The sequence below is a fragment of the Hippoglossus stenolepis genome, chromosome 22, assembly GCF_022539355.2.
Source record: "Hippoglossus stenolepis isolate QCI-W04-F060 chromosome 22, HSTE1.2, whole genome shotgun sequence".
Classification (NCBI taxonomy): domain Eukaryota; kingdom Metazoa; phylum Chordata; class Actinopteri; order Pleuronectiformes; family Pleuronectidae; genus Hippoglossus; species Hippoglossus stenolepis.
The window spans coordinates 5,571,296-5,597,841 of record NC_061504.1 but is presented as its reverse complement, the minus strand read 5'-3'; the positions used below and the strand labels follow the sequence as shown (position 1 = coordinate 5,597,841).

Here is a 26,546-nt window from a genome sequence, read left to right as displayed (position 1 = left end):
TGATGATTTAGTCTCATCTTGAGGAGAGAGATGTCCTAATGTCACGTGGCCTCAAAGCCACTTGGAACATTCTGGGTTTTGGTAATAATGATGGTGTTGCCCACTGTCTTTAAATAAAGAAGATCATCACGGCTTTGCAAAGGCTGATTTTCCCCTCCTTCATATCAGGGAAAAGGATGAAAAAGTACCTTTGAAAACACAGTTAGTCCATTAAAACTGTGATTTACTTAGGACAGGGCTCTGGAGAGAGATGGAAACATTTATAATAAAAAAATATATTCTTAAACACATGCAGTGGATTCAGGGAATACAAGAAATGCTTATAGATATTTGGAATTTTGTCTCAGAATTTGGTGTTTTACTACGTCAGTCTTAGAGGAATATAGAGAAAACAACACATCTACTCGACATCGTACACTCTGGGACTATACCGCCTGAAGCCACTCGCTTTAAATTGCAGGTGACCAGCACAAGGGTGATGGGATTAAGTGCTGCAGAGCCAGACACTGCAGGATCTGTCTCAGACTCACATCGAGCCCCATTTCCACTCACGTTTGCGCAGCCACAGACACATATGCTGCTGTTAAAAGTGCAGTGACAGCGAGGTAACTCAGAGACAAACAGAGACGTGCATCTCCAGACGCTGGAGTGTGAGCTTCAATGTGTTCAGCTGCCAACAAAGCACAGTGTAGAACAGTGGGTGTCAAGCCTGACACTACTGCTAGAATACTTTCTAAAGTAAGGTATGTTATTTATTCCAAGGAAAAAGGTGGAAATATTTGCTTTGAAAAAGTTCAAAATGAGAAGAAAGAAGTTCAGTCATTAGTGCATGTGTTTTACCACCATTTGTTGAATTAACATGTTGCCACCGGGAGCACAAGCAAGACTATTACCTGAGTAGAAATTCATCATGGGAGGAATAGCTTGACACTTTGGGAAATGAGCTTATTGCTTATTGCTGATTTAGATGAGAGGATAAATGTCACGTTTTATGTTAGTTCACTGTAGCTGGTTCCCTTCAAAGCTCGCTCCTTTAAATATTACACTGTGTTAGTTTCGTTTGCGTAAAAAAGCCAAAATGCGAGAACGACAGGTTGTGGTTTTCTATTGGTTATGTGCCGGACTATTTCTTGGCAGGGCAGGGTGACGTCCTGGAGTTGGACCTGTCTGGGACGTAACCTCACACAACACTACGACGTGTCATTTTTAGACTCTGGTTGCCGTTGGAGACACAAGCAATTTATTTAGCTTCAGAGGTGCTAGAAGGTGATTTTGTATGATTTGGACAAAGCCAGGTTAGCAGTCTCCCCTGTTCCAGTCTCTTTGCTAAATCCAGCATAATAGTGAATATATTTACTCATCTGACTTGTGCAAAGAAAGCAATTACCATTCAAATTTCAATTTAAATGTATTACCACCGAGCAGCTTCAAAATATGGTAAAAGCTTCTCTTCTATCTGTCTGATATTTAAATGAAATGTCAGCACAGAGGCAGAAAAGAGCTTTAAACAAAAGGAACGTTGTCTGCAAACAGTTTTTCAACCTCCACTGGTGTCATGTGTTTCTCTGAATCGTGTTTTACTGCTTAACTGTGCTTTTGTAAAATTAACTTCCCATTTGCTGACCCGATCAGAATGTGTGTCGGCTGTTATCAAAAGCTTGTATCAGTTCCTACATTTATTTTCCCCCGTTAAAACAAACTGTGCAAGGCCAGGGGGGTTTATGGGAACGATGGTTTTTCATTTTGAGAAATCCAAACTGCCTGCTGATATACAGCACTCGGGGTTTGAATCCCACTGAAATACCCTCCATACTGAAAAGTGCTTTTTGGATTATAGCCACCAAGAAACTGCACAAGTTATATTGTATATTTATATGTCAGATCTACAGCTGCATCGGGGAGCTCGGGGTCTCGGTTGAATGAAATGAATTGCTATCTGTTCCCAGAAGCACTGCTCGGCGGGCCCCTGGAGCAGCCACGTTATATTGAGGAGGTAAATCAGAAACACACCCAGGGATCTCCTCTGCGGCCTCTTGTTGAGTTCTTACTCGATGAGCTGTCGAAACCGAACCCCCTCTATCGGAATTTCCTTCTCCTTCACGTTGGGCAAAACTCTGATGTACACGAAGAGGTAAAGGTTGAGAGAGGACAGTGAAAGGAGGACGGGAAGGGTGATTACTAAGTGGAGGTAGAGGTCAAAAGGGGGCTAATAACAAGGAAAGATGACAGTGACAGAAATATGGGCAACGAGAGGCTTCAAGCTTTAAGACCAGGACCCAGCTGTGAAGCTTTGCTTATTCAGTCACATTATATCATCCAGACCAAGCACCTGATTCTCTCATCATCTCCCTCCGCCGCTGAGGCAAAACTATTGCTCCCTTCCTCCTTCCTTCTATATTATCCCACCAGGCTACATGCATGGCTTTGTGATCACTTGTCTATGGAAAGAGGAGGAGGAGGAGGAGGAGGCGGCGGCAAAAGAGGGGATTAATAGAGGACAGAGGAAGATGTGAGGCTAACGGGAGATGGACGTGTGAGAAAATCCGAGGAGGAAGGTGAAAGTGGGAGAGGGACGGGAGGAGAGGTGGAGACAGACAGAAGAATGAGTAGGAGAGGGGTGAGATAAGGGAGGAGAGAGGGAGACGAGCCGACAGATGAATGTTGAGAGCAGAGTGGAGGGGAGACGGGGTAGCTCTTGTAATGGTACGCGATCAAAGCAGGGATTTTGCAACAGCAGAATGGATTAGTACAACAAGTCTTTCATTTGCCAACGTGTCCAGGTTTCTTCTTACTTGTTCACCCGTCTTTGGTGCTCTTTCTGTTGTGGTTGTCGGCACTGCATGTTCCAGAGATCGCCTCTCACTCAAACAGCGATTGACGAAGTGTTTGCCTGGTGGCTTTACCACTTCTCCACAACCTGATGTACAGGTGGATTAAATCGAAAAAAGTGCAAAGAAACCAGAGTAGCAGCATCAATTTCAACATCTTAAAAGGCCTCAGATGGGAGATAATTTCATGCTAAAGAGTTTTTTTTAAGCCAACAACAGAACACTGTGACTCTGCTGTTGAGATGTCATAGAAAAGGTCAGTCCTCAAATCACAGCAGCCGCAGAGGGGAAAGAGATGATGCTGCAGGTTTGCATCTTTGGTCAATATATGAATTTACTCCCTTCTTTGCAGTGCTGTGTGTAAATGAAATATTATATTAGATCAAAACATGCGGGAAACCTAGCGTCAAAGTGCACAAATCACATGATTTGTACCAGGTGGATATTTCTCACTTGACTGCATAATGAACTCTCAGCTTCCTCCTTGAAGCTCTTGTGAACAGCATATTGTGTGTGTTAAAGCTCCGGCTTCTTTAAGAGACAGGCTATTACTTCAGAACAGGTGCTCATTGGTTGCCTCTATATTATCCTTTCTCCAGCAGACTGGATCCCCTGATTGTTATTCAGTGCAGGTAGCGGCACTTGACAATATACTTAACACCTCCTTTCACCGTCTCTCCTCTGCTCTGGCCGGGGAGATGAGAGTGTTGATAGAGGATTCATTGCTTCCTCACCTTATCCCTTCTTGTGGTCGTTCCTCCCTCCCTCTCCCTCCATCCTTCCACCGCATCCACTTTCATGTGTTACTCGTTTAACCTTACTAGTGTTCGGCTGAAACCATAGTAAGTGGATAGTCCAAATAATTACATATTCAATGCTAAGTGCTCATTGCCACCTTGTCTGATTTTCTATTATCCCAGGGTCAAAATGTGAGATTTAAATGTTGAGCCTCAAGTCATGTCAAGTGCAGCAGAACAAGTCAAGTCTCTTTATGTAGCTGTAGCTGTTTTAATGCCACTGTAGCATAACTAGTAATTATGAGGCATCCAACGCTAGGCTGTAGCAGCAGAGTGCATTATATTAAGTAACAAATTACCCTTTTGTAAGAGGAAAAACATTTTATTTCATCTTCTTCATATATTATCCTTATTATTCTTGCGACTAGAAGTCTAAATCAAATTCTAAATGGTTCATGGATAGATTTGATTGTTATTTTCTGTATTTTTTATACATTTAATTGACAATCCTGTTCAAAGAGAAGGATTTGTATGATATCAGAGTGAGTTTCCCCCACAGCAGGTAATATCCATGAATTCAGAGTTTTGCTGTACTCTTGCCTCTTTGTGCCTCCTCTGTACCTGCCGCCCACATTTGCCGGTGGAACTATTCCATAGATTTTCCTAATGCGTGATAAACATTGCTCTTGAATGTTTAGCGCTAATGGCCCGGCTAACAGCCCGGAGACACTCTGCTGGAATAGTCAACATTATCCACACGCTTCTCAGGGTCTTGTGATTTCTGTGATGGATTTTGTTTCTCTCCCAAGGTTTTGGTGCATACAAGCTGCTGATGTGCGTTGGGAATTTAGCACTTTTAAATAGTTTTAAGCTGGCAAAAAGATGAAAAAGAAATTGCAGTATGCCGACTGTTACATTCATACTTATACAGCCATTTTTTTACATTCACACAAAAAAACCCACAGTGTCATTTTTTATCATTTGCTCACGAGGCCAGCAATCGATCTCAACAACAACACCGAGCCCCTGGGCCCTGCAGACAGTGCTGACGTGCACCACAGTGTTCTCTGGGAGTGTGGCGCGAGATTGCTTAGTCTGTGTCTGGTCGGAGCTCTGCAGCCCAGGGCGGCTTTTTTTTTTTTTCTTCAGCTAAATAAGGGAAAACAAATCAATCAATGTTTCGCGTGAGGACTGGGGCCAACTGCGCTGCCTCTGAAACAGATGAATGGTGGCCTGGGAGGTGTGTGTTCCTAATTTATTCTTGATGACAAGGTTTTTTTGGGTGTAAAATAATACATATATCAAATGTATGTATATGTATATACACCCTGAAGGAAGCACATGATCCCTCTTTTCATGTCACATGACAAATGCCAAAGTTGGTTCTTGTGTAGTTGTTTTCTGGCTTGCCCTCATATTGTAGTGAATGCATACATTTCCCACGTGCCTCACTGGGAATTCAACATGTGACTGCCTTGCTCATCTCCCTGATCCCGAAGGAAGAAAGCAAGTTGCCGTCAGTTAACAGAAGGCATGTGGTCACGCTCTTCCACACTGCAGAAAGCTGCAGCGGCCTGGTCAGCCCTTTGATCACTGATTTTTTCAGTGCCGGGCCAAAACTTGGAGTACGTTAATCAGGATCAAATACGTAGACTGTACATCCTCTTAAATATGCACATGTCAGTCCGTGACTACATCAAACACTCTTACAGTAGACTTTGATCCTCAGCACCCAAATTTGATGTTTAATTTATGTATTTATCCGTTGGAGAGGATTCAGGAACGTGGAGAGTGTCTTCTCCGGGCTGCTTAGGACTTCTAATTGCCCTATTTATTTGAAGCTAATGGAGGAGAGGGGGAGTGTTTACTGTGCCGGAGCTGGCATTAGCTCTCAGTGCTCAGAAGGTGCGTGTTGCTACAGCTGAGGTTTCAGTGTGGCTGCATAAAAATTTGAAATTCCTTCAAAGTTCACAGCTGTCATAAGGCACCCAAATGGTTTTTGGCACAAAGAACCCAATGCTACAGTCACTCCATTTATCTGGAGCAATAGTGAAAAAGTCCGACGCATTGCTTGTGAGGTCTTTGGAGGATAGATTGAGGACGTTGAGGTTTTCTCAATGGCTATCACCGCAGTTCACTGTCCTCAGCTACTCCACAGTGCAGCCTTTCATATGTATTTTTGGACGCTGCCTGACCGAGTCTCTGCTCTGTAATATCCAGCTTTTTTATTGGGCCTGTCCCGTTGACTCTGGGTCTAGACGCAGGGCAAATGGACTGGAAAAACGCTTGCTGTCTCGTCCCAGATGCACCTCTCTTCATCACTCTCGCTCCTCGGAGGGGAGGAGAGTTATCCTCGTGCCGCTTCCCTTGACCCTTCTCCCCTTTCGTTCACTTCTTTCTTCATTTTTCGGAGCCCCCCCTCACAAACCGCCCCAAGCCAGGAGAGGTACGTTACGAAGCTGTCCATCACCCTCCTGGGCAATAGCACTCTCCTGTCTCTGCCTTTGACCCTGCCAGTGGACTGAAACTGCTGTCACTCTAAATCCATTAGGGACGGCTCATAAATAACGTTGTCAACCGCTGGGTTCTTGTAAGCTGATCACTCTGTCTCTCCCCCCTGGGTCCCATCTGCAAAGCCCCCACCCTTTTCTTCCTCGGAGGATCTGTGGTAACTAGGTAAGCTAATAGACGCTTAAACAGACCAGCGGCAGATCACAATGTGGTGTTAAGGCTGAGCTTAAAAGACACTTTTAAAAGTGGTATAATGAAGGCCCCCAAGATTTTTAGCTCCGCCCTCACCACCACCACCACCACCACCTTTCGACACAGTGTCTCAAATTCTTGCCCCAAAACGAAAAGGCTGAGGGGGAAAAAGGGTTCTGTCCTTTTAGTGATCTTGACAAGTCTCTCCTCAGACGGCGTTTTCTTTCACGGTACAAAGCCAGGCCTCGAACACCGTGCTTCTTTGAATGCGAGCAAATTGGCAGGGCTCGCCTAGTCCCTGCAGCGACGGGTAAACCCAAGTGACCCGAGGCAGAATGCTGCGCACGTGTGTCTGTGTGTGTCTGTGTGTGGAAGGGGGGCGGGACTCTGCCCAAAGTCTGCACCAAACAATAGCAATCATGGGGAATTGGAAAGTCCGGGCCATTTGTCAAATAGACGCGGCTCAGAAATAGCTGTTCATGTTTTCTTTTTTTTCCTTGGCTGACGTCCTGCAGGTCCACTCGACAAAAAACGTGCTTCCCTCTGCTTCCCTTTGTTTTCCCTTCATTTAGCTCGCCCCACAGATTCTGCACTCGGTCTGACAGCAGGTGTTTGTCCCCAGTCATGCTTCTACAGATGTTTGCACAATAGCAGCTTTTACCAAATTCTGCTCCACTGTAGGTCATAGTTTTGACACCTGGACACACACATGCATGCATGCACACTTTTTGCACACTTTTAAGCCGTTTTCAGACATAAACTCCTGGAACTGTTCGCACAATGTGGTCCGGACTTGCGCTGAATCCTTCAGAGAATCTCCTGCTCGGACTCTATCTGTAGTTTTCCCCAGGGGGCTGGCAGGAGAAACTGTCAGCGGCAACTTACTCGGACGTTTCTCACCTTCAGCCCCTCTGGACCATTTCTGGAGATTATTCAGAGTTAGTTTGTTAAAGCTCTTTCACTGATTCCTCTCCGGTTACCTCTCACCTTATTTTCCCCTCTGGAACACACACCTGCACACAAATCCATGCGCACATTTCCTTTGTCTGGACTTTGTTTTTGTAGCTGTGCAGGGTGGCTGAAAGAGTGGAGAGCTGAGGCTATGTGTGTGTGTGTGTGTGTGTGTGTGTGTGTGTGTGTGTGTGTGTGTGTGTGTGTGTGTGTGTGTGTCTGTGTGTGTGTGTGTGTGTGTGTGTGTGTGTGTGTGTGTGTGTGTGTGTCTGTGTGTGTATATGTGTGTCTGTGTGTGACAGAGGCGCACGCAAAGGGAATGAGAGGAGTCCTCTCATTGCTTCATGTCTCCGGCCATCAGTGCGAAAACAAAACTGACAGGGAGAACCGGTGAGGAAATCCTCAACACAGCGCGGGTGGATGTTTGCATGCGTTTCTGTGCGTGTCTGTCAAGACAGGGCTATTTCCCCTCCTGGACGGAGGCAGCTTTATAAGTCATTTCTTTTAGAAAAGCAAAAGAAGGAAATCCTGACAGAGCGTGGCGTGAACTCTAACCTCTGTTGTAACAGCTGCGCACCACAGCCTGCTCCATTAGAAAAAAGGAAAAGGTATGAAAACAAAAGAGAAACCCTATGTTATATAACGAAGCTAAGATCCACAGTTTCTTGAGAGTTCACAGACGAAAAGATGAAGTAATGAAAAAGAAATAGTTTCATGTCATTTGTTGCAGCCCTGAGAGCAGGAGCAGTAGTTACAGTGATAGAAGGAAAACCTTGACTGATGGACTCGACTACTTTGTCATCAAAACATGAGAAACGATCAACTCCTGCTGTATGAAGGTGCAATCAATCAGTGTAAAGTGGGGAAAGACATGTCAGGAGGAAACAACAACACAAGGGAAAAAGACAAACAGTGACACACGAGGCGAGCATGAGCGACTCACTGTGCGCCGGCGAGCGCAAGGAGATCCAGCAGCAGTGAGTGAAACCACACTGTGGATCCTGTGACTCAGCGGCACTCACCTGTGAGTCAGGGCCCAGTCACAGACCCCTGGCCCCAGATGTTTAGCACATCCACATTACATTTACAGGAAATGTCAGGGCTGATGGGTACAAGCAGCCAAGGCTAACCACACCGTTATTTAACCCGTGTGTTGCACTGTGTCCCACTCCCCGTATGGTAGAGGTTGAGTGTGAGGTGAATGGTGTGCTGGGTGCTCTGGGAAGGGTTTCCTGTGTTTGGGGATGGTGGAAGTAGCTTGGCCATTTGGCTAAATCCAAATTTTAGAAGTTGTCTGGTGACTATTTATTTATTTTTTTACACTTTTGTCTCTTTGCTGAACTTCTAGTAAAAAAAAACACTGCTTTTAATTTCCCTCAGTCCACTGTTCAAACAAAGGTTAATCAAATAAGAAGAGAGTTTTAATGAAACTTTAATATCACTGATATTAGCTGCTAATTGCCTCGCTGCCGTGCATGATGACATCACATCTGGACGCGTCACTGCAATGAGGCAATTAATGATGAGGAGCAGGTTTTTTCTGGTCTGCAGGTCCCTCTGCTGGCGCCAGCTCAGCACTGACTATTGATGATATAGCAGAGAGTTTCTTTTCACATGTGGATGTTGAAATTGTGAAATGTGTTTGCGTAAGAGTGAGTCAATCCACTTGGAAAACTCAGCTGATGTGTGACTATTATTCTGCAGCAATCTTGTGATTGATATTTACTGGTGTGTTTTGCAACCTAAACTTACTCTGTACAAATCCGCTCCTTTGAGCCACTGGAAGCCGTACAGAAATGATATTGTGAAATATTAATGAAAGCGTTGTGTGTGTCCGGGGCTTTTCGCTGAGCTCTGTGCACCCGCCTACACTGAGGGGAGAGCTGCAGGGAAGTGAAGTCAGTCGACCTCTTTCAGCGTGTTGACAGCGCCATTAGACGGCCAATTGGGTTCATTCAGCCGCTGACCCAGGCCGGTCATGACCCCAATCTCCCCCTGATTCCTTCACACTCAGCGGCACAGACGCCTTTCACCGCCTCCTCTGAGGTCAGCTACGTGCCCGCACATTAATTAAGTAACGACTGCTGATGGGTGTGAGGAGGGCGTCGGGGTCGTGGCCGTCTACAGGGCGCAGACAGTCTGCGACGACTTTCTTACACTGGGAAATGAACGGTGGGGGTGTGAGGAGCCGGACCTTGATACTCTGAAGTCATGAGCTAGATTAATTACATTATATAGAGAGAATCATTCATTCACTTCATTCTGTGGACGAGAGCTCATGGAAGAAATAAAATCACAGAAAAATAATGATATTTAAGTTTGAGGATTTACTTTGTTAATTCCAGGGCTTAAATGTACCAGGTGTGGTCATAAACATGGAATTAATGTGAGCTTGAGTTTGATTCATGAAAGTTTTGCCTTTTATTTACAAAGTAATGATGGTTAAAAATTGCCGTCTGACTTTTTAAGCACCTTCATGATACAATTTATTTCCCCTGGATTATCATAATCATAAAGAGTGCCTGAAAGCTGTTGCATGAAATGTGCGCCACATGTTTCGCTGTATAACCTCTCTGCCCTATGCCGGCATTGTCATGGCAACTGAAATTTATCAAGTCAGCTAATAATGTGCGGATATTTTAGTTGAACCTATCAAATTAGTGCAGCACTCCCCTAAAGTTTGGGGGATTAAAGAAATTCCAGGACCAAAATCAGTGGAGCGGAGAAAGAGACTTGACTATTCTTATTCCTCAGAATGAGTTGAGCTTCAAAACTGCTGAATCCTACATTTCCCATGAAGCAGTTCAATGTCATCTATGTCAGTAGAGCCTCCTTGACAGGAAGTGCCCACATCTTTTAGTCTTCATCACCCCGAGCGGCATCATCAGGGTTTGTTGCTGTGCCCTCATCACAAGTATAACTGTGTTTGCAGGAGAACTCTTTGTGATTTGTAAAATTAATTCAATTACCCTTTGGTTTGCATTTTTAATGTTCTATTCTGCTTTATTCAATCGTGTTTGCCAATAGAACTATTTGCTTACTGATATATTGATTAAGTGATGAGAAAAAAGATGAGTAAACTTCAACCTGACCACATTAAAGGCAAATAACCTACATAAACTAATCTATCTGATATTGCAATTATATAGTTCATTCTTTCTGACTTACTAATCTGCCCTTAAAGTCTGGCTGAGTGGAATCTGGTTTTTAGGTTATGGCTGCAGTCAACACTGGGATACATGCCTCATCACAAACTAAAGAGCCCAGAGCCACACGACTTCTGAAGTGGTCGGCCGTCCTGGCTTTCGCTCGCGACTCACAGATGAAAGTTGAATCGCTCATTAAGTTCATACATATCGACTGTTCCTCCACACAACACAGATTCAGTTCAGGCTGCTGCTGGATGAGGAGACTGGAGGGTTGGAGTGATACCCTGTGGAGCCCTCTGCTGGAGGCAGTGAGGAAGTGAAAATATCAATCTGTGTGGAGTCATCCTTTACTTTATTTCATGTCAACCTTTAACCTGCAAACCAGTGTTTGAACACTTTATCATAGGGAATGAAGGGTCATGTGTACATAATATGTCATCTCAGTGATAAATACCAGTTAGAACAACTATGAATGACTGATATGTGGAGGTGAAATGACTTGGCACATATTAGGAAACCTTTTCTTTCAATAAGTAAGTAAGTATTATTACTAACATCTTGAAGTCCTCATTTTGGGTTTTAGCTCCAAATAAAGTAGATAATCTGGCTAAACTGCAGAATTGTTTTCAACCTGCTGGACCTTGTAATGTTATCATAGATGACAACATTAAACTGTATGAAACTGCAATCAACACCGGAAACATTTGCAGGTAATCAGTGGAGCAAGAAAGAAAAGATTCTTTACAAGACAACTTGTATTCAAATGACACCCTCTCTCATCCCAGCTCCATCATGTGTTATTATTAAAGCTAAAGACTCAGAGTTAGGAGCGTACAGAACATTCAGCTGTTTAACAGTCCGACTGCTTCGCTAAGTGGCCGCTGCGTAGCGACACTGTGGTGTCCTCGTCCTCTGAGAGGTTTGTTAATAAAAAACGTCCCAGGCTCCGGGCAGTCTGGCCAGCATCCAATCAAAAAGCCATTAATCTAGCCATCTACATTAATTTGTTTCTCAACAAGCAGATGGCAGTCCCGACTGAAACCAAACAGACCGCATATCAATGCGCTCATATTATTCTTGTTTGTACACACAAACAACCGAGGCCAGGCTCGCCCAGTGGGAGCGGAGACCTGATCAAGATTTTTTGTGTTGCTGGGCTGTAGATAGCTCTGTGAGCACAATGTTTACCAGGAGCGTAAGGCTGTGAATATGAGTATTTGTCCATTTGTTAAGCCCATTATCTTTTAACCTCCCATCTGCCTCGGCCTGATAACAATCCCCTTTTTCTGCTCTTTCCGGTTTCCCTATAATTCCCACTTAAAAAATGGGCTGTTTTCTGCAAATATCCATTTTATCAGCATGATTGTCCAGTGAGGCCCTCGGCGTACGCGGGCAGCTGCAACAGTAGCTGTGAGTGAAAGTGCTTCCAAGTCGGGCCCAACCGGCGCCCGGTCGATGCTGTGGAGCGACCACAGCGAGTCAAGCTCAGCAGCTGACTCATCTTGATTTAATGAAGAGTAAACCAGCAAGATGCTGTGAGGAAGTGTGACTAATCCGAGTGGGCCGGTGTTGAGTCACACCGGCACAGATCATGTCCCCATCGTTTGGTTTTGGTTGGAATCGGCTTGGAGAACAATTTGAACCCTCTGGGCGGACGACTTGACGGGATCGCGGCAAAGCAGTCGTTATCGTGATAAGACGGTGCTTGTGCATCTGTGACCATGTACGTCTGGTAGAGCGCCCCACTGCAGCATGGGTGTCTAATGACACAGCAGCCTGCTTCCCTCCCCTGATTTATTTGTGTTTGGGAGTGGGCGGAGCCTACAGAGGCCTGAAGGAATAATCACAGAGCCCCGCGGCCTCCTGGAATAGACGGGTGTCAGCTGGAAGCCCCAGGATGCTTGTTAAGGTTTATGTCCACGGCTTCCGAGGAGGAAAACTTTGCCCGTCGTTCAACACAGGCCCAGAATTAGGCCCATTACAGTGAGATGATGCAGCTGATTGTACAGTGAGCTCAATTCTCTGAGCTGCAGCAGCCGCAGCCGATTAACACTGGGCTCGCCGCAGGCTGAATGTCACACAAATAGCTGCTGGCTATTCAAAAACAATGGATACATCCACATGTCATGCATTATCTCATCTGGACAGAGCCCACCTGGATTAGATATGATCCAATCCCCTTTTTTTCGTTTTTTGGATGGAGGTTTTCGTGAAGCTCAGAATGGGTGTGAGAGGGAGGTGAGAGGCGCGAGGGGATTTGGAAATGTTTGTGAGGTTGTGTGTAGCTGCCAGTGTGCGTGTTTGTGTGTGCATGTGTGTGTGTGCGTGCGTGTCCTTTGCCAGCATGACGGTGGCAGTGTCTGGATCACAGGCCACAGAGCCAGCAAGCCAGACGCTGCCTCACCATGCTGCGGTTACCATGGTAAGGTGAGATACTGCTCTTGACTGTGTATGCCAAAGTCTCATAAACCTTAATGTGAGGACGCAGTGTGTGTGTGTGTGTGTGTTTGTGTGTGTGTGTCAGAGAGGGAGAAAGAGACTACTTCAGCATCTGTAGCAGTCTACATGTCTGTAATTTAAGGGCAGAGATGATGGCTCGAACACACCACTTTGGTTTCATATATTTATGGGACGTCTAGTATTTTTATCTTTGTAATAAAAAGTACTGTAGACGGGAGAGCGTTAAATAACAGTGATAAAATGAAATGATTATAAAAACTTACATGAAATGACTGAAGTTCAAACATATCATAAAACAGGCAGAATATGAAGTGCCTTTATTTAGAGAACACAGGGAGATTAAAAACATCATGTGGAGGACACATTTTCTACATTCCTCCAAAATATAAATGAGCGTTGAACTCTTAGTCATGCTTAACCCTGAACTCTACATAGCAAATATCACTTCATGATTCATATTCTGTTTTGTTATCAGGCTAACAAAAGCACTCCATGACTAAGACTTGAAGTCACAAATCATTTTAAGAGCTCTGACACATACATAACTGAGATAGAAAATAACAACTGTCTTTTTTAAGGGTAATTTCCATACTGTAATTTACAAAACTTCAACTGGATCGCATCGTACATTCAAAACAAATGACTGTGTATAATGTGGGAGTATGAAGGAGAGGAATTTTCTCCTCGTTCGTGTCTCTGCAGCATGTATTTATTTTGTATTATTGATTTGGTTCAGATTTCGACTAAACTGAGGCAAAGATGCCGATGTCCAAGTTGAAATGTTTCATCTTGAGCAAAAAAGTTTGTGGTTATCCTGAAAACTTTATGAATTTACACTTTAAACATAAAAGGATGCACTGTGATTAGAACGGTATCTAAGGTCATTTCCCCCAAAATGTTTCCAATGCTCAGATGCTTTGGTATCATGATTGTCCGCTATTGACGAAATAGGTCAAGCTGATAGTGATCGCCCTCTGCTGGATTACGAGCTAAACTTCTTCAGTCGGTCTGATGCGTTTCCAGACTATATATTTTGAATTCGAATGGGTCATTACAGTCGGAATATGAACCTTTCCACAGAGTTTCAAGTAAAAAGTGACAGCCCTGACGCTGTTTTATTGTAAATAAGGTTAATATAATAAACGTCTGAACACACCTTGACAGGGCATCTGTAGCAGGGTCTGTGGTTCAGTCTGTGGCTCCTCCTCTCCACATGTCTCAGCGTCCTTGGGCAAGAGACTGAACCTCAGATATTTCCTAGTGGTCGGGCTGGTGCCTTGCACGTTAGATCGCTGCCATCAGTTGTAAATTATAAAGCACTTTGGATAAAAGTGCCATATAAATGCAGCAATTTCCATTTATATGAGCATAACTTCAACTTTTTTGGGAACGAGCACTGTTGATTTTGTCCCTCATTTTTCATAGAGTACTTTCACAAACCTGCACTTTAACTTACTCGTGTTTTCACAACCTCAACATTGGAAAAAGCACTCCTCATACTCTCCTCTGTGATTTATTTTCGTATTTTACTACTTACAGTTTGTTTTCACCGCCTCACCTTAATGTTTTATAGCTCTGTAGAGTAAGTGACCTGTTGGGCCTTGCAAGGGAAAGAGAGATGGTGTAAATCTAGCCGACTGTTTTCTGGTTTGGGGTCAAGGCCGCTGGCCGGGGGAGGAAGCGTGTTGATGTTTGAGGATGTGTGTTTGGGGGTTGTATAAAATGACTGCTACTTCCTCACAGCATCTGATGGAGTTCCATCATATAAACATGAATCATTGCCTGAATTCAACTGTAAGTCTTGGTTGTTGTCTGGTATAAGTACAGTGCAAAGCATCTCCTCTCAGGCTACATCTATACTACTACGTTTTCATTTGAAAATGGCTTTTTTCCAAAATAAAACGATCTCTGTCCACATGAGTGTTTTGGCTCCATATCATATCATACTAACGCATATCACATGACCACTCACGTATAGCGAGCATTTGGTTGTTAGTTGTAGAAGTGTTGCCGATTGAATGATGGCTTGTTTCTACAGTTGTGTTCAACACTGGCAGCCGAGTCTAATGCTGGTGGTTTTCCTCCGGGAGGGGGGGTCATGTGATAGGAACCCATCAACATTTCCAAACATCTACATTTCTGCCCCGTCCAGACTAAAATGCAGCCCCTGGAGTTTTCAAACTAAAAGATGGCCAGTTGTGTTTACAAACTTTTCTGGTTTAGCGGCTTTAAAACTCTGGAGTACTCAGGACGCCAGGTGTATCTGTAGCTGAGTCGATTCAAGCAAAAGTGCATTAGTGTGGATATAGCCTCATTGTCATTACGTTGTACATGGTGTTTATAGTATGAGCCTGCATGAGCTGAATATTATAGCATTCCTCTCCTGTGTGCTACATTTAGCTTCAACCGATTGTGTGTAATTGGCGCTAGTAGCCACTGATAGTTTTCAAACGGGTCAACAAACTCATTATTCTGTCTGACGCTGTCTGTCTTGAAATTGCGTTTGTGCTCATCTGTCTTCAAGCTGCTTTGGAGCTGTCATTTCTTTCCCTTTTTTTTCTGACCACCCTCCTCTCCTCCGCTCTCTCTCTCTCTCTCTTGCTCTCTCTCTCCTCCTGTCTTCACTCCTTGGCCTTCAGCCCCCGCTGCGCTACGAGAGATCAGCGATGACTGACGGGTGTGAGCACATCCAACATGGATTGTGTGTCCAAACCTCTCCCAGCCTTGCAATTATGTCATTTTCTGCTCAGGATTTCCCCTGAAACGACAAAGTGGCTTGGCAGACCGTGGCATGAGAACGCAGGCACTGAACGTTTCAGTTTTTTTTTGCAGCATGCGCTTCTCTTCTGTTATCTGCCGATCGTAGTGAAGTCATTTGGTTGGTGCCCGCCTGGAAGTTCGAAGCTGGTGGTTTTAATATTTCAGAACAGCAACATCTTGGATGGAGCTGCTGAATGGCTTTATTGACGGCCTAATGTATGCAGATGGTGTATGCAGATGGCTAAATATGACCTTGAAAGGAACGTGCTTGCCCTTTCAGTTTTCCTTTCAGCAAAACAAACAGTGATGCACACACTTAATAAGCTCTCGGGAAATGTTGAGTAAGACTTTGGCCCGAGGCGTCAAAGCAGTTTTTGTCTTAGACAGAACAATTTAAGTAAATTGACGTGCTTTTATAATCTCTGTTTGTAGTCTCACGCACACAAACCTGAACAGTCACATCTCTGCAGTTGCATTTATTTATCTCTGTGTTTAAAAACTGTTTTATTGTTCTTGTAAATACCACCGGACGGATCTCTTCCCAGCTGGTATTGACAGTCGGTGTGGCAGCAAAGGCGTTCCCTGCCCGTCCCATTCACATTTCTGTCCATTTCTGCCTTTTAAAATTGTTGCGGCGAATGCTGTCATGTAAATAAAGTTATTATTTTTGATCCGGTCTCACTAGCGCCAGGCCACACGGAAACTTCAAGTCAACGGTTTGTATATTGCCGGCGTAAACTCCCCACTTGGGTGTTTTCGCGAGTTTGGAAAAAAGCCATGTTGGAAAACTGCCTGCTGCTATTACCTCTGGATTAGGTGGGTTTGAAGCAGGCCTCTCCATTCCGCTCCCAGGACAAGATAATGATTGTTTCAGAGGGAATAGAGATGTGTCAGACTTATCCCAGGGAACAGCAAAAAAAAAGGTTTACATAGTAGAAATGGCTTCCAGGTGCTTGGGTAAAATAGTTGGACGCTGAGAGAGGCCATCTGCCTCCTAGGATTTAGTCAGAAATCTTATCTTATCTTTCATCTGGACCACTCCGTCCACATGGATATCCAAAGAAGCAGTTGCTCACTGTAGGATAACACCAGGATTAGGAGATTTGTCTCTGTTAATGACCAGAGAAATATAGATCTTCACTTTTGCTTCCTTTTAGACTTTGCTTTCAAGTGCACGGCTGTCCAGTTGCATAAGCTTAACTTTTTAGAAAAGTCCAAATACTGCCTGATTGAGCCAGAAATGTGAACATAACACCACAGTTTTCTTTCACTGGCTCCCTGTTGCCAATTTACAAGGTTAAATGAGGCCTTGAGCTGCTCAGTACCACTGATGTATAGCTAACTTTGTTCGACGCAAATTCAACTTGGATTCAACTTTATTATTTACATTCGCTCTCCACTCAAACATGTTTTTGTTGCTTCCTTTATGTTTGACCTTTTCTGTGCAGGGAGAGAAATGGTCAAACACTAGAAGGCCATTTTTTTCCATTGATCTGATGAAGCAGAAACATTTCTTTATTCATCAACTTGTTTAGAAACTAGTCATTGTCCAATGTCCTTACCCAAGTGTGATATGGAAACGTCCATGCGTACATTTTAAGTACATTTTTCATGTATCTGTTCTTTACATAAGAAGATTGGCAGATCGGCAAATATCTGTACTTTCTACTCCATGGATTGTGTTACACCTAAAATGGATTCGGAAGAGTCCATTGCCGAGACTCAGCCCTTTATTAATATGACAATGTATTCAGTAGCACTATCTGCACAATTCTGTATGAATTGTCTTTTCAGAGTAAGACTAAGATACAGTTAATAGTGTAGTTTAAAGTTTAAGCTTAAACTTTGAATAGCTAAAGTATATTTTAAAAGAAGTACTTACTTACCTACTTTTACTCAAGTAGAAACATCAATTTGGTACTTTTACTGTTGCATGAGTATTTCCTAATCTCATAGACAAATGTATTCTTTGCCAACTGCCAGTAAGCCTCAAACAAAGAGGAAAGTAATGTTGTGGAAGTTGTGGTAATTTTCACTGGAATGGAATAATGGCTTAAAGAACACAACCGTTTTGCTTGCCTTTTATGATCAAAGTCATGAGATATTACATTTGAAGGTATTTTTAAAAGCATCTGGCCTTTCCTGCTTTCGATTATTTGGTGGCGAAGTTACTGCGGTTGCCCCTTGCAGAGCAACTGGCTTCAGTGGTTCTAACTTCTGGAAGAGCAACTTCGTGCAGCACCTGAGTTTTTTATTAGTGGGAATGCATGGAGGTAGTTCAAGATTATGGTATGGCACCGTCACTTGTACCACGTGGGATAAAAATGGCTAGATTCTGGATTTTAAGAGGATACTTAACATTGTAATGTCGGAAAGATTTTGCAGCCAGGCATAGAAGCACTCTTCTTATAGACAGACCACTTGTAAATCGGCCAGTAAAGATTTTCTGTTGGGTTATACTTCCTGTGGTGTCTCTTCCTTCTCCAACATGCACCGTAAACCGACTTGACAGCGACACCACCATCTGAATGGGCTGTTTCCACCCCTCCATCACTCATAGTTTGTCAGCGAGCAGAGACAGAGATGCAGCGAATGATGGAGGAAGCTCCCAACACATGGCAGCGCTATCGATTCCATTGGCCCCCTCACTCGTTTAGTTAATGTGGCTTTATGTTGTGTTTAATTACATTTAGGAGCCATGCGGGAGCGGCCGAGCTGCGCGTGCCAAGCGGAGGTATCTGAGCCAGTGCAGCCACAGAGGAGGCTGGTCGGCTTCAAACAGCATAACACAGCTAAATGTCCTCCGAGTGATTCCATGTGCGCTGAAACCCCTCGGATGCAATTACGATCTTTATTTATTAGACAGCGTTGGAATGATGCCCTGATTAAAGAGCCCATACATTAGCAGTCATTCAGTTTAAGTACTTGAATAAATGCAGGGGACTACAGTCCGTCCTGCATAGTTCAACTTCCTCTCTGCCCCGACTCCTCTCACTCGATCCTCTTCTCCTTTTAGCCGGCTCCCCCCGGAGGCCATTCAGCACCACTGCAGGCTCTGCCAATAATACCTGCGTAGCTCTTGTCACTGCATTGTGATCAGGACTGTTGAAGACAGTTTTCCTGCTCCGGGGTAAGAGCCTGCTGTTTGTTCGCAGCTCTCGGGATCCCCAGCCCCGAGGGGACAGATCTGCCGAGCAAGGTGGAGAGGGAGAGGAGAGCGAGAACAGAGAAGGAGGAGAGAGATACTTCACGTGGCATCAATAAGGATAACACCACCAGGGAGACTGGACTTCTGCTGATTGATGCTGGCTGCCGAAAGAAAGAAAGAGGAAGGACGGTGGGCAAGAGGAGGGGAGGGAGGTGGTTCAATATTTCAATATGTGTGTTGGTTGTGTTTGAGTGGCTGAGGGGATTTGTGGATTGCAGGTGCATGTGTGTGCTGTCTCACCCAGCCTGTGTGTCTCGGTGCTGTCAGTAGTCTCAGCCAGCACCACTGACGCTGGGGTTGCTGCTGATGTTTCTGCCTCTGTCGCTGTGCTGGCTTCAGCTTCCCAGAGCATAGCGGGAGTCAGAGAGGAGAGGCAGGCGAGTGCAGGGGGGGCTGACAGACTCGACTCCGGGCGACACCAAGAAGTGAGCGGATCAGTGCGTCGGCACGGCAGACGGGCTCCCTCGAAAAAATGTTTCTCAGATGTTGGTGTCTTGTCAGAAAGCTCCGAGAGAGGAGACGAGGGGATGCGGGTGCGAGGGAGGGGGCGTGGCAGGTGACACAGGCCCCCAGGTCAGAATGGAACCCAGGACGCCACAACCCAGGACATCACAGATCTTCACCATTGGGTCTTTCTTCACTTAAAGAACTTGCAGCTTTTCTGGGTCCTCATTACTTTTCTTGTCTCCTCTTATCTCTGCCTGGCTTTGTCTGCGCTCTATTGTCGTTTTTTTTTTTTTGTTTCTAACTGACAAAGGATTTCAGAAAGGGTTCATACTGCAGCAGCTTTTACTGAGCAACACGTTGGAGTTTTCTACTGTAGAATACCTCCATGTTTTATTAATGTTGGCAGATTTCTTTAGATTTGTGGCAATTCTTTAGTCCAATATGATTTCTGTGTTAAACTAAGTAATATAAAACAATAGTATAGACACAGTTTATGCAGCAATAAGGTAGCCAAGGAAGGGTTTGCCAACATGACGGCTTTCACTTCCACATGTCGACATATTCTAGTTTAAGACTGAATTTTAGAGCACAACAGTAGGCTGGAACCAAAAAAACACAGAAAGTGACTCAGAATTATCAAAAACCCCGCTTCTTCTGAATGAAAGCATTCCTGTAACAAAGTTTTTCCTGTTTGCATATTCTGCTCAGCCTCCCGACTGGATAGATAGTGTGCAGCTCTGAAGATGTGTTTTCAGGAGACATAAGCTGAGGAAGGGATTGACAGGCTGCCTCTGTTCTCCCAAAAAACAAGTACACTTACACATATGGGTAGTTTCAGTCTTGTTGGTGGGAAACCTGAAATACGTGAACAAAAACTCTCAATGTATTTGCAAAATGTTTTTTTCCCATCTAAATGCAGTAGAAAAGTTGGTGCACCAAATGCAAAGAGAAGTCTTCTTGCGATAAAGTCAATGCCAAGATGCAAAATTTGCGCCATTTGCTTTAGTGAAAGATCCACATGATGCGATGTCAGGAAAGCCAATCAGTGTTGAGAATGACACTTCATCCGAGACAGTTCCTGACATTTGTCCAACCTAGCAGGTCACCAAACTGGCCAGTGGTCAGCATTGGTAGCGCTGGAAACCACAGTAATCCAGATGCAGCTCCTGTAGAAGAGGGTTACATTGTGTGACTGCGGGTGGTCTTGTGGACCCCCCACGATGGCGCTGGATCCTCCGGCATTTCCACAACACGTACAACGTAGCAATTGAAGTGAATTCAGCACGTAGTCTTAATCTTCGCCTGCTTGTGTTTACCTGAGTTACTTGCTTCGAATTTGGTGTGACACCAGCTTTTTGGCGAAAGGTTCATGACACCCAACTTAAGAGTCAGCCCTCCCTGCTGTCAGTTATCAGGTCGTCTTAAGATTTTGGAGGCAGGAATGTTGGCTTTTACTGACAGGAGAGTTGAGTCATCACAGTCTCTACCACCCGTGCTCGACTGTGTCTCTGCAGACGCACTAATCCTCCATCCGTGCTCCCTCTTAAAAGTAAAGGAGGAGAGAAGGAGGGAAATGCGTGGCTGTCAGTGAGAGCTCACAGGTTAAACCTTCCTCCCCCTCTTCCTCCTCTTCCTCATCCCAGGTCTTTGTTTGATTCAGCTGTCCAGCAGCTTGTGTTCGAGCCTTGTCGGACTGTCAGCAGGAGCAGCACATACACATTTCAGTTCTCTCTCTCTCTCTTCCACTTTCTCTCCTTCTCCATCCTCCCGCTCTCCCGTTTGTTTACTTCCCCCCTGACGGGATGTGGTCTGCCTTTGCGGTGCGTTTCGTTCGTGAGCATGTGCCTTTATTTCTTGCAAGCAGGTTTTTAGCGAATGTGTATTTCCCTTTGTGTCTGTTTTCCCTATGACGACTCTCAGTTTTTTTTGGGAGGTTTGCGCTTTTACGAGTTCTCATCATGGAGAAAGTCGCTGAAGGAAACCACAACAGATACAGAGTTCTGAGATGCGGCGTCTTTAAAGCCGCCAACGTCCCGCTTCCAAGAAAAAGAGGGCGGCTGGAGGGAAATGTTTTTAATTGAGAGTGGTGTGTGAGGTAAATGAGGGGAAAACGGGGAATTATTTCATCATGAGAAAGTTTATGGGGGACTTTCCTTCGACCATTCAAGATGGCACAAAGCCTCGACTATTTACAGATACTTTATATGCAGAAAATCTCAAGACAAAGATGTTGGAGCCCTGTCACACAGTTTGACTGACAGGACAGCGCAGAGAAACAATACATGCACCACTTTAATCTGAAGTTGATATCTGAATTACTCTTTTCATATTAAATGACTAATTTAACATAGTAGTCCCTCCACAATTCTTGAAGATTTTATATTTCTATGTGGATTCACCACTCTTTCATTCTGCTCAGGCCTACGATGATTCTTTTTTAAATCCAGAAATAGCAGGAGAAGGTTCAGGCAGCAGTCAGTCTTTCTATTGGCTCGTTTAGATTTTTTCCCCCTTCCAGCTCATTTCAAACCAACTATAGAAAGATGTTCCTCCATGTCTGTGGAAATACGAATCAAACGCACCCTTCCGCACAGCGGGAAGCCCCGGAGCTCCTTTTTTTAGTTTCTCAGGTGCAGTCTGGTTCTTAGACGGAGGAATCTGGAGGGAAAACGTAGAAAGTTTGGTGAATGAGGATGGAGGACATTGCTTCTCCCCTCCTAGCGCCTTTAATCCTTAAACTTTACATACACAAAAAAACACCTGAGTCTTTGAATGTAAGTCGGCTGTGATGGGGCCAAGCGTTCGGAGCCCAAATGTGCTTCACGTCTTTCATCTTCAGAGCCCAGCGAGACCGCAGCAGCTGTTGAGGCCAGTCTGTCGCCGGGCGGACAAAGCGTGGCTTGTCAGTTGGCTTTTGGGCTCTAATGAAAGACAAAGGGGCCGTTAAGAGGTTTTAGGTGACAATGCAAAAGATTAGCCAATATGCTGCTCTTCCGGTTTGACAAACGTAGACGGGAAAGTGAATCCACCTGTTGCAGCAAATGTCTTAATCGGAAAAAGACGCTGGTTTGAAATCAATGAAAGACTCATTGTAAAATTTGCTTTTAAGTTCCCTTGGTGCGTAAATACATTCTGTTCTGTTTAGTCTCTTTTTAATCTGTGTTTGAGTTCTTCAAAGAAAGGAATCTGTCGGGTTTTTATTTCCATGTAATTATTCTAAGTAAGAAAAGACTTGGACCTAACCTAAAGCAGTCGTCAGAAAGACATTGTGCTTTGTCTTGCATTTGAGTGCTGTACAGTCAGTGCATTATACTAACATCTATCTAATGTGCAAATATGAGCCAGCATCATTTACAGTTACAGATCATTACCACTCAATCCGACATTTACTCACATCCTATCCACCGTGTGCCTTTTGACTGCATAATGTGTTGTGCTGTGGTTTGAATACGTAATACATTGCGTACTTGTATGCGCATTTATACGTTCACACTGGGGATCAGAGAGAAACGTCTATGTACTGTAGATATGTAGATATTCCATGAAGAAAGAGCATAAACAGAGTAGATCTCCATGTGGATCAAACAGCTTGATGAGAAAGGGGTGTTTGTGTAGCGGGCGATGTGCAGAGAGCTTCTCCACATCATCATGAGAGGACTGAGAGGCAGAGCAGGGAGCTGCTGGGACAGGCAGCACGGACAGGATGCTAGCGTTGGTTTTAATGGATGAAGGGTTAGAAATAGTCTTCAGGGGCAAAGCCAGAATCTTAGGTTTCCTTCATCTGCATTTGTCTGGGTTCAATATGGTTTGTGCGCTTCTTTTTGTTCTTTATGCATCTTGGTTTCTGATCATTTTTGTTAAATTAAGTGGAATTTTGGGAGCTTTGAGGAAAACTCACCTTTAGTGATGGAGACGCCAGAGTCTCTCCTGCTGAGTTAAACTTCCTAACAACATCTATGTATTCCATTGACAAAGTGCTTTTTAACATCCAAGTGTAGCTGCACTGGGCCAATACATGCAATGTTATGTTAGATAGAAAACGCCAAGTAACAAGAATATCGCTCCGAGTTATAGAAACAATTTTGTCTCTGAAACTAACTGACTTGACACATGATAGATTTTATCAGGGGGGAAATATGTACTGTACATGGGAAAGTACTCTCGAATCTTGTGGGCTGACTATTTGCTACTGCTGACCCTATTCTGGATTACAGATCTGCTTCCGTGGCTCCTCTAGTGCAGAAACTCAATCAAACACACTTTAGTTACTGATCAGTTTTGATGTGGAACTTTAATGCACATTTAAGTACTTTCAATATATTATTTATTTATTAGTAAAAGTTAGTCATATTACTTGCTTATTATATACCATAATATTAGAACTCCTTCAGTCAGACATTGTCATAACAGTGTCTGTTGTGTGTTTGTCTGTCGCACACACTCCGCCTCTCCATCTCTGCTGACCGAGACACTGACCGAGCGTCTGTTCTCTCTTTGCAGATTTACACAGACTGGGCCAATCACTACCTGGCCAAGTCTGGCTGTCCACGTCTCATCAAGGACCTGAGCCAGGACATCACCGATGGAGTCCTGCTGGCACAGATCATCCAGATCATAGGTTCGTATCCACACACACACACACACACACACACACACACACACACACACACACACACACACACACACACACACACACACACACACACACACACACACACACACACACACACACACACACACACACACACACACACACACACACACACACACACACACACACACACACACACACACACACACACACACAAACAGACACATACACAACATTGACTTAAATTGATTTCCTGGAGACTTACTATAACCTTAACCATAGTTACTACTTGCCTAACCCTAAACTTTACCCTTAATTTAACCTAAACTTAACCTGAGCCTTACCCTAACCCCCATTTTACTTAAGCTAGCCCTAACCTAAACCTAACCTTTAACCTAAACCTAAGCCTAAACCTCAAAATATGTCCCCACCTTAAAATTCTAAAATATACGTTATGAAGACTCACTTTTTGTCCCCTTAAGGAAGACAAGTCCCTCAACATGAGTAATACCTGGACACACACTGGTGTGGAGATGGTCCATCAGCAGTACACATCAGTATATTGTGTCACTGCCTATAGAGCAGATGTATATTGTTTTACTTCAGGTACAACTAGAAATGTTGAGAAAAGATTGTTAATGATAAATACATCCACGTGTTATCAGCAGTATTGAAACACTGCATTTGTCTATAATTCATTCTCTCTCGATGGAGCGACCACACACACACACACACACACACACACACACACACACACACACACCACACACACCTCTCTCTCTCTCTGCTGTTTGGTCTTTGTTGTGGTGAGTTGGAGGGAAGCTGTGCCTCAGTCTGATATTTGGGCCAAATCGCAGCAGCTCTCTCTTGTTTTGGGTGCTGGGCGGGCGAGCTGCAGCAGAGATCTATGACTCTGACACCCTGGGGTGCAAAGGCATGTGTCTTCCAATCGGAGCCCAGAGAGTCTTTACTACTCTTTCTCTTTCTGTCAGTGGCGTCCTTTCTTTCTCTCCCCTATTGCTTCTCCATGGCTTTTCCTTCTCTCTGACGCACTGCATATCTGTGTCTGTCCCTAACTCGCTCACAGTTGAACTTTTTCTAGGTCTCTCTCTCTCTCTGTTTCTCACCCATGATGTATTTTACATCGCTCTGATCTCTCTCTTTTTCTCATCTTCTCTCTCTCTTTCTTCTTGCACTTCCTCCTACCAAGTAACAGATTACAAATGACAAGACACGTCACTTAGTGGATTATACTCAGAGTACAGTAAGTAAACTGTGTTACTGAAACTAAAAAGTGTCAAACTGGCCACACAGACCCTTGTCGGCAGGAGCAGAAAAGGAAAATCTAAAAGTCATACAGATATGGAATGAATATTTTTTTCAATTTAATTCATTGCCTATTTTATTCTATGTTATACTTTGATGTGTTCTGTAATCAAACTCCTTTGGACTATCAGCTGCTGTAACAAGTGATTTGATCCAGCACGGGATTAATACAGTTTATCTTATCTTATCTTGTCTTATCTCATCTTATCTTATCCTTGCTGTTGATTTAGTAAGAGACATAAGATCTAAATGGTCATAAGTTACCTCCACAGACTTGTTGAACTATACCACAGTTATAAAGACACTTTTCAAAGTGGCTGTTATACAATCTTATTTTTTTTTTTACCCCCCCCCCCTCTTTCAGAAACATTTCTCTCACATATTTTTCATCGACTGTCTTTACGCTCTCTCCCATTCGCTTTGTATCTACATCACTGTTGTGAACTTTTCCCATTCTCTCTCTCTCTTTTTCGCTCTCGCCTTCACACACACACACACACACACACACACACACACACACACACACACACACACACACACACACACACATTCACAGTCACTCGAATGCTGCCACACTGATGCTGTCTTTCTCTTCATTTTCCATCTAAGTTCCTTACTTTTTCTACTCTTTCTCTCTCTCCCTCCCTCTCTCTCTCTCTCTCTCTCCCTCTCTCTGAAACTTTACCCTCCCTGCTCGCCCGAACAGACAATGAGGCCAAGCAGGCCTGTCAGTAATTCTCTAGCGGCAGCTGACGAATTAGGCAGCTTTGCTTCCCAGACCCAGACGCACAAACATTTGCAGACTCATGCACACACTCTCACACCTACACACACACACACACACACACACACGCTCCTGTGCTATCCTCAGCAGAGGTTTCCTACTGGATTTTTGCACCTGAATTCAAGTCGTCGGACGCTGGGATGTTGACGGTCGAAACTGACTTGATTTCCTTTCTCATGCAGCGAATGAGAAGGTGGAGGATATCAATGGCAGCCCCAGGAGCCAGTCACAAATGGTGAGTGTTTCAACTTTTACATTTAACTACTTCATCCAACATTTAACGCGCGGATGCACGAGAGCGAATTATGTTTATGAGGAATAATTATCTCAAGCGGAGGACTGTTTTTTAACCGATCTGCTGCTGGGCTGTAATGAAGTTTTATATTTTTTACCGAAGCCAACAGAGCGGCAGTAAAGTAAATTCAAATTATAAATACATTTTTTCAGATATAGTGAGAGCGAGTGCTGTATAGAGAGTTGTACAGAGGTGGTGCACAGCAGCTCAACATCCATTCAACACGACCACACTAACCTATGATTAAACATGTCTGGATTATAGTGCAGCTTTGTAATTTACTTGTGAATTTCCATCGTCTGCCAAC

The 26,546-nt window shown here is 44.1% G+C and overlaps 1 protein-coding gene across 5 annotated transcripts in view; it reads left to right on the top strand.

Moving 5' to 3' along the window:
• nav3 (neuron navigator 3) overlaps positions 1-26,546 on the top strand; it is a 184,499-nt gene that overhangs the window by 31,360 nt on the left and 126,593 nt on the right. For all 5 annotated transcript variants that reach the window (XM_035147282.2, XM_035147281.2, XM_035147279.2 and 2 more), the window contains exons 2-3: positions 23,744-23,861; positions 26,127-26,179. In XM_035147282.2, coding sequence (XP_035003173.1) covers positions 23,744-23,861; positions 26,127-26,179 — 171 coding nt within the window. The remainder of the gene's footprint in view (positions 1-23,743; positions 23,862-26,126; positions 26,180-26,546) is intronic.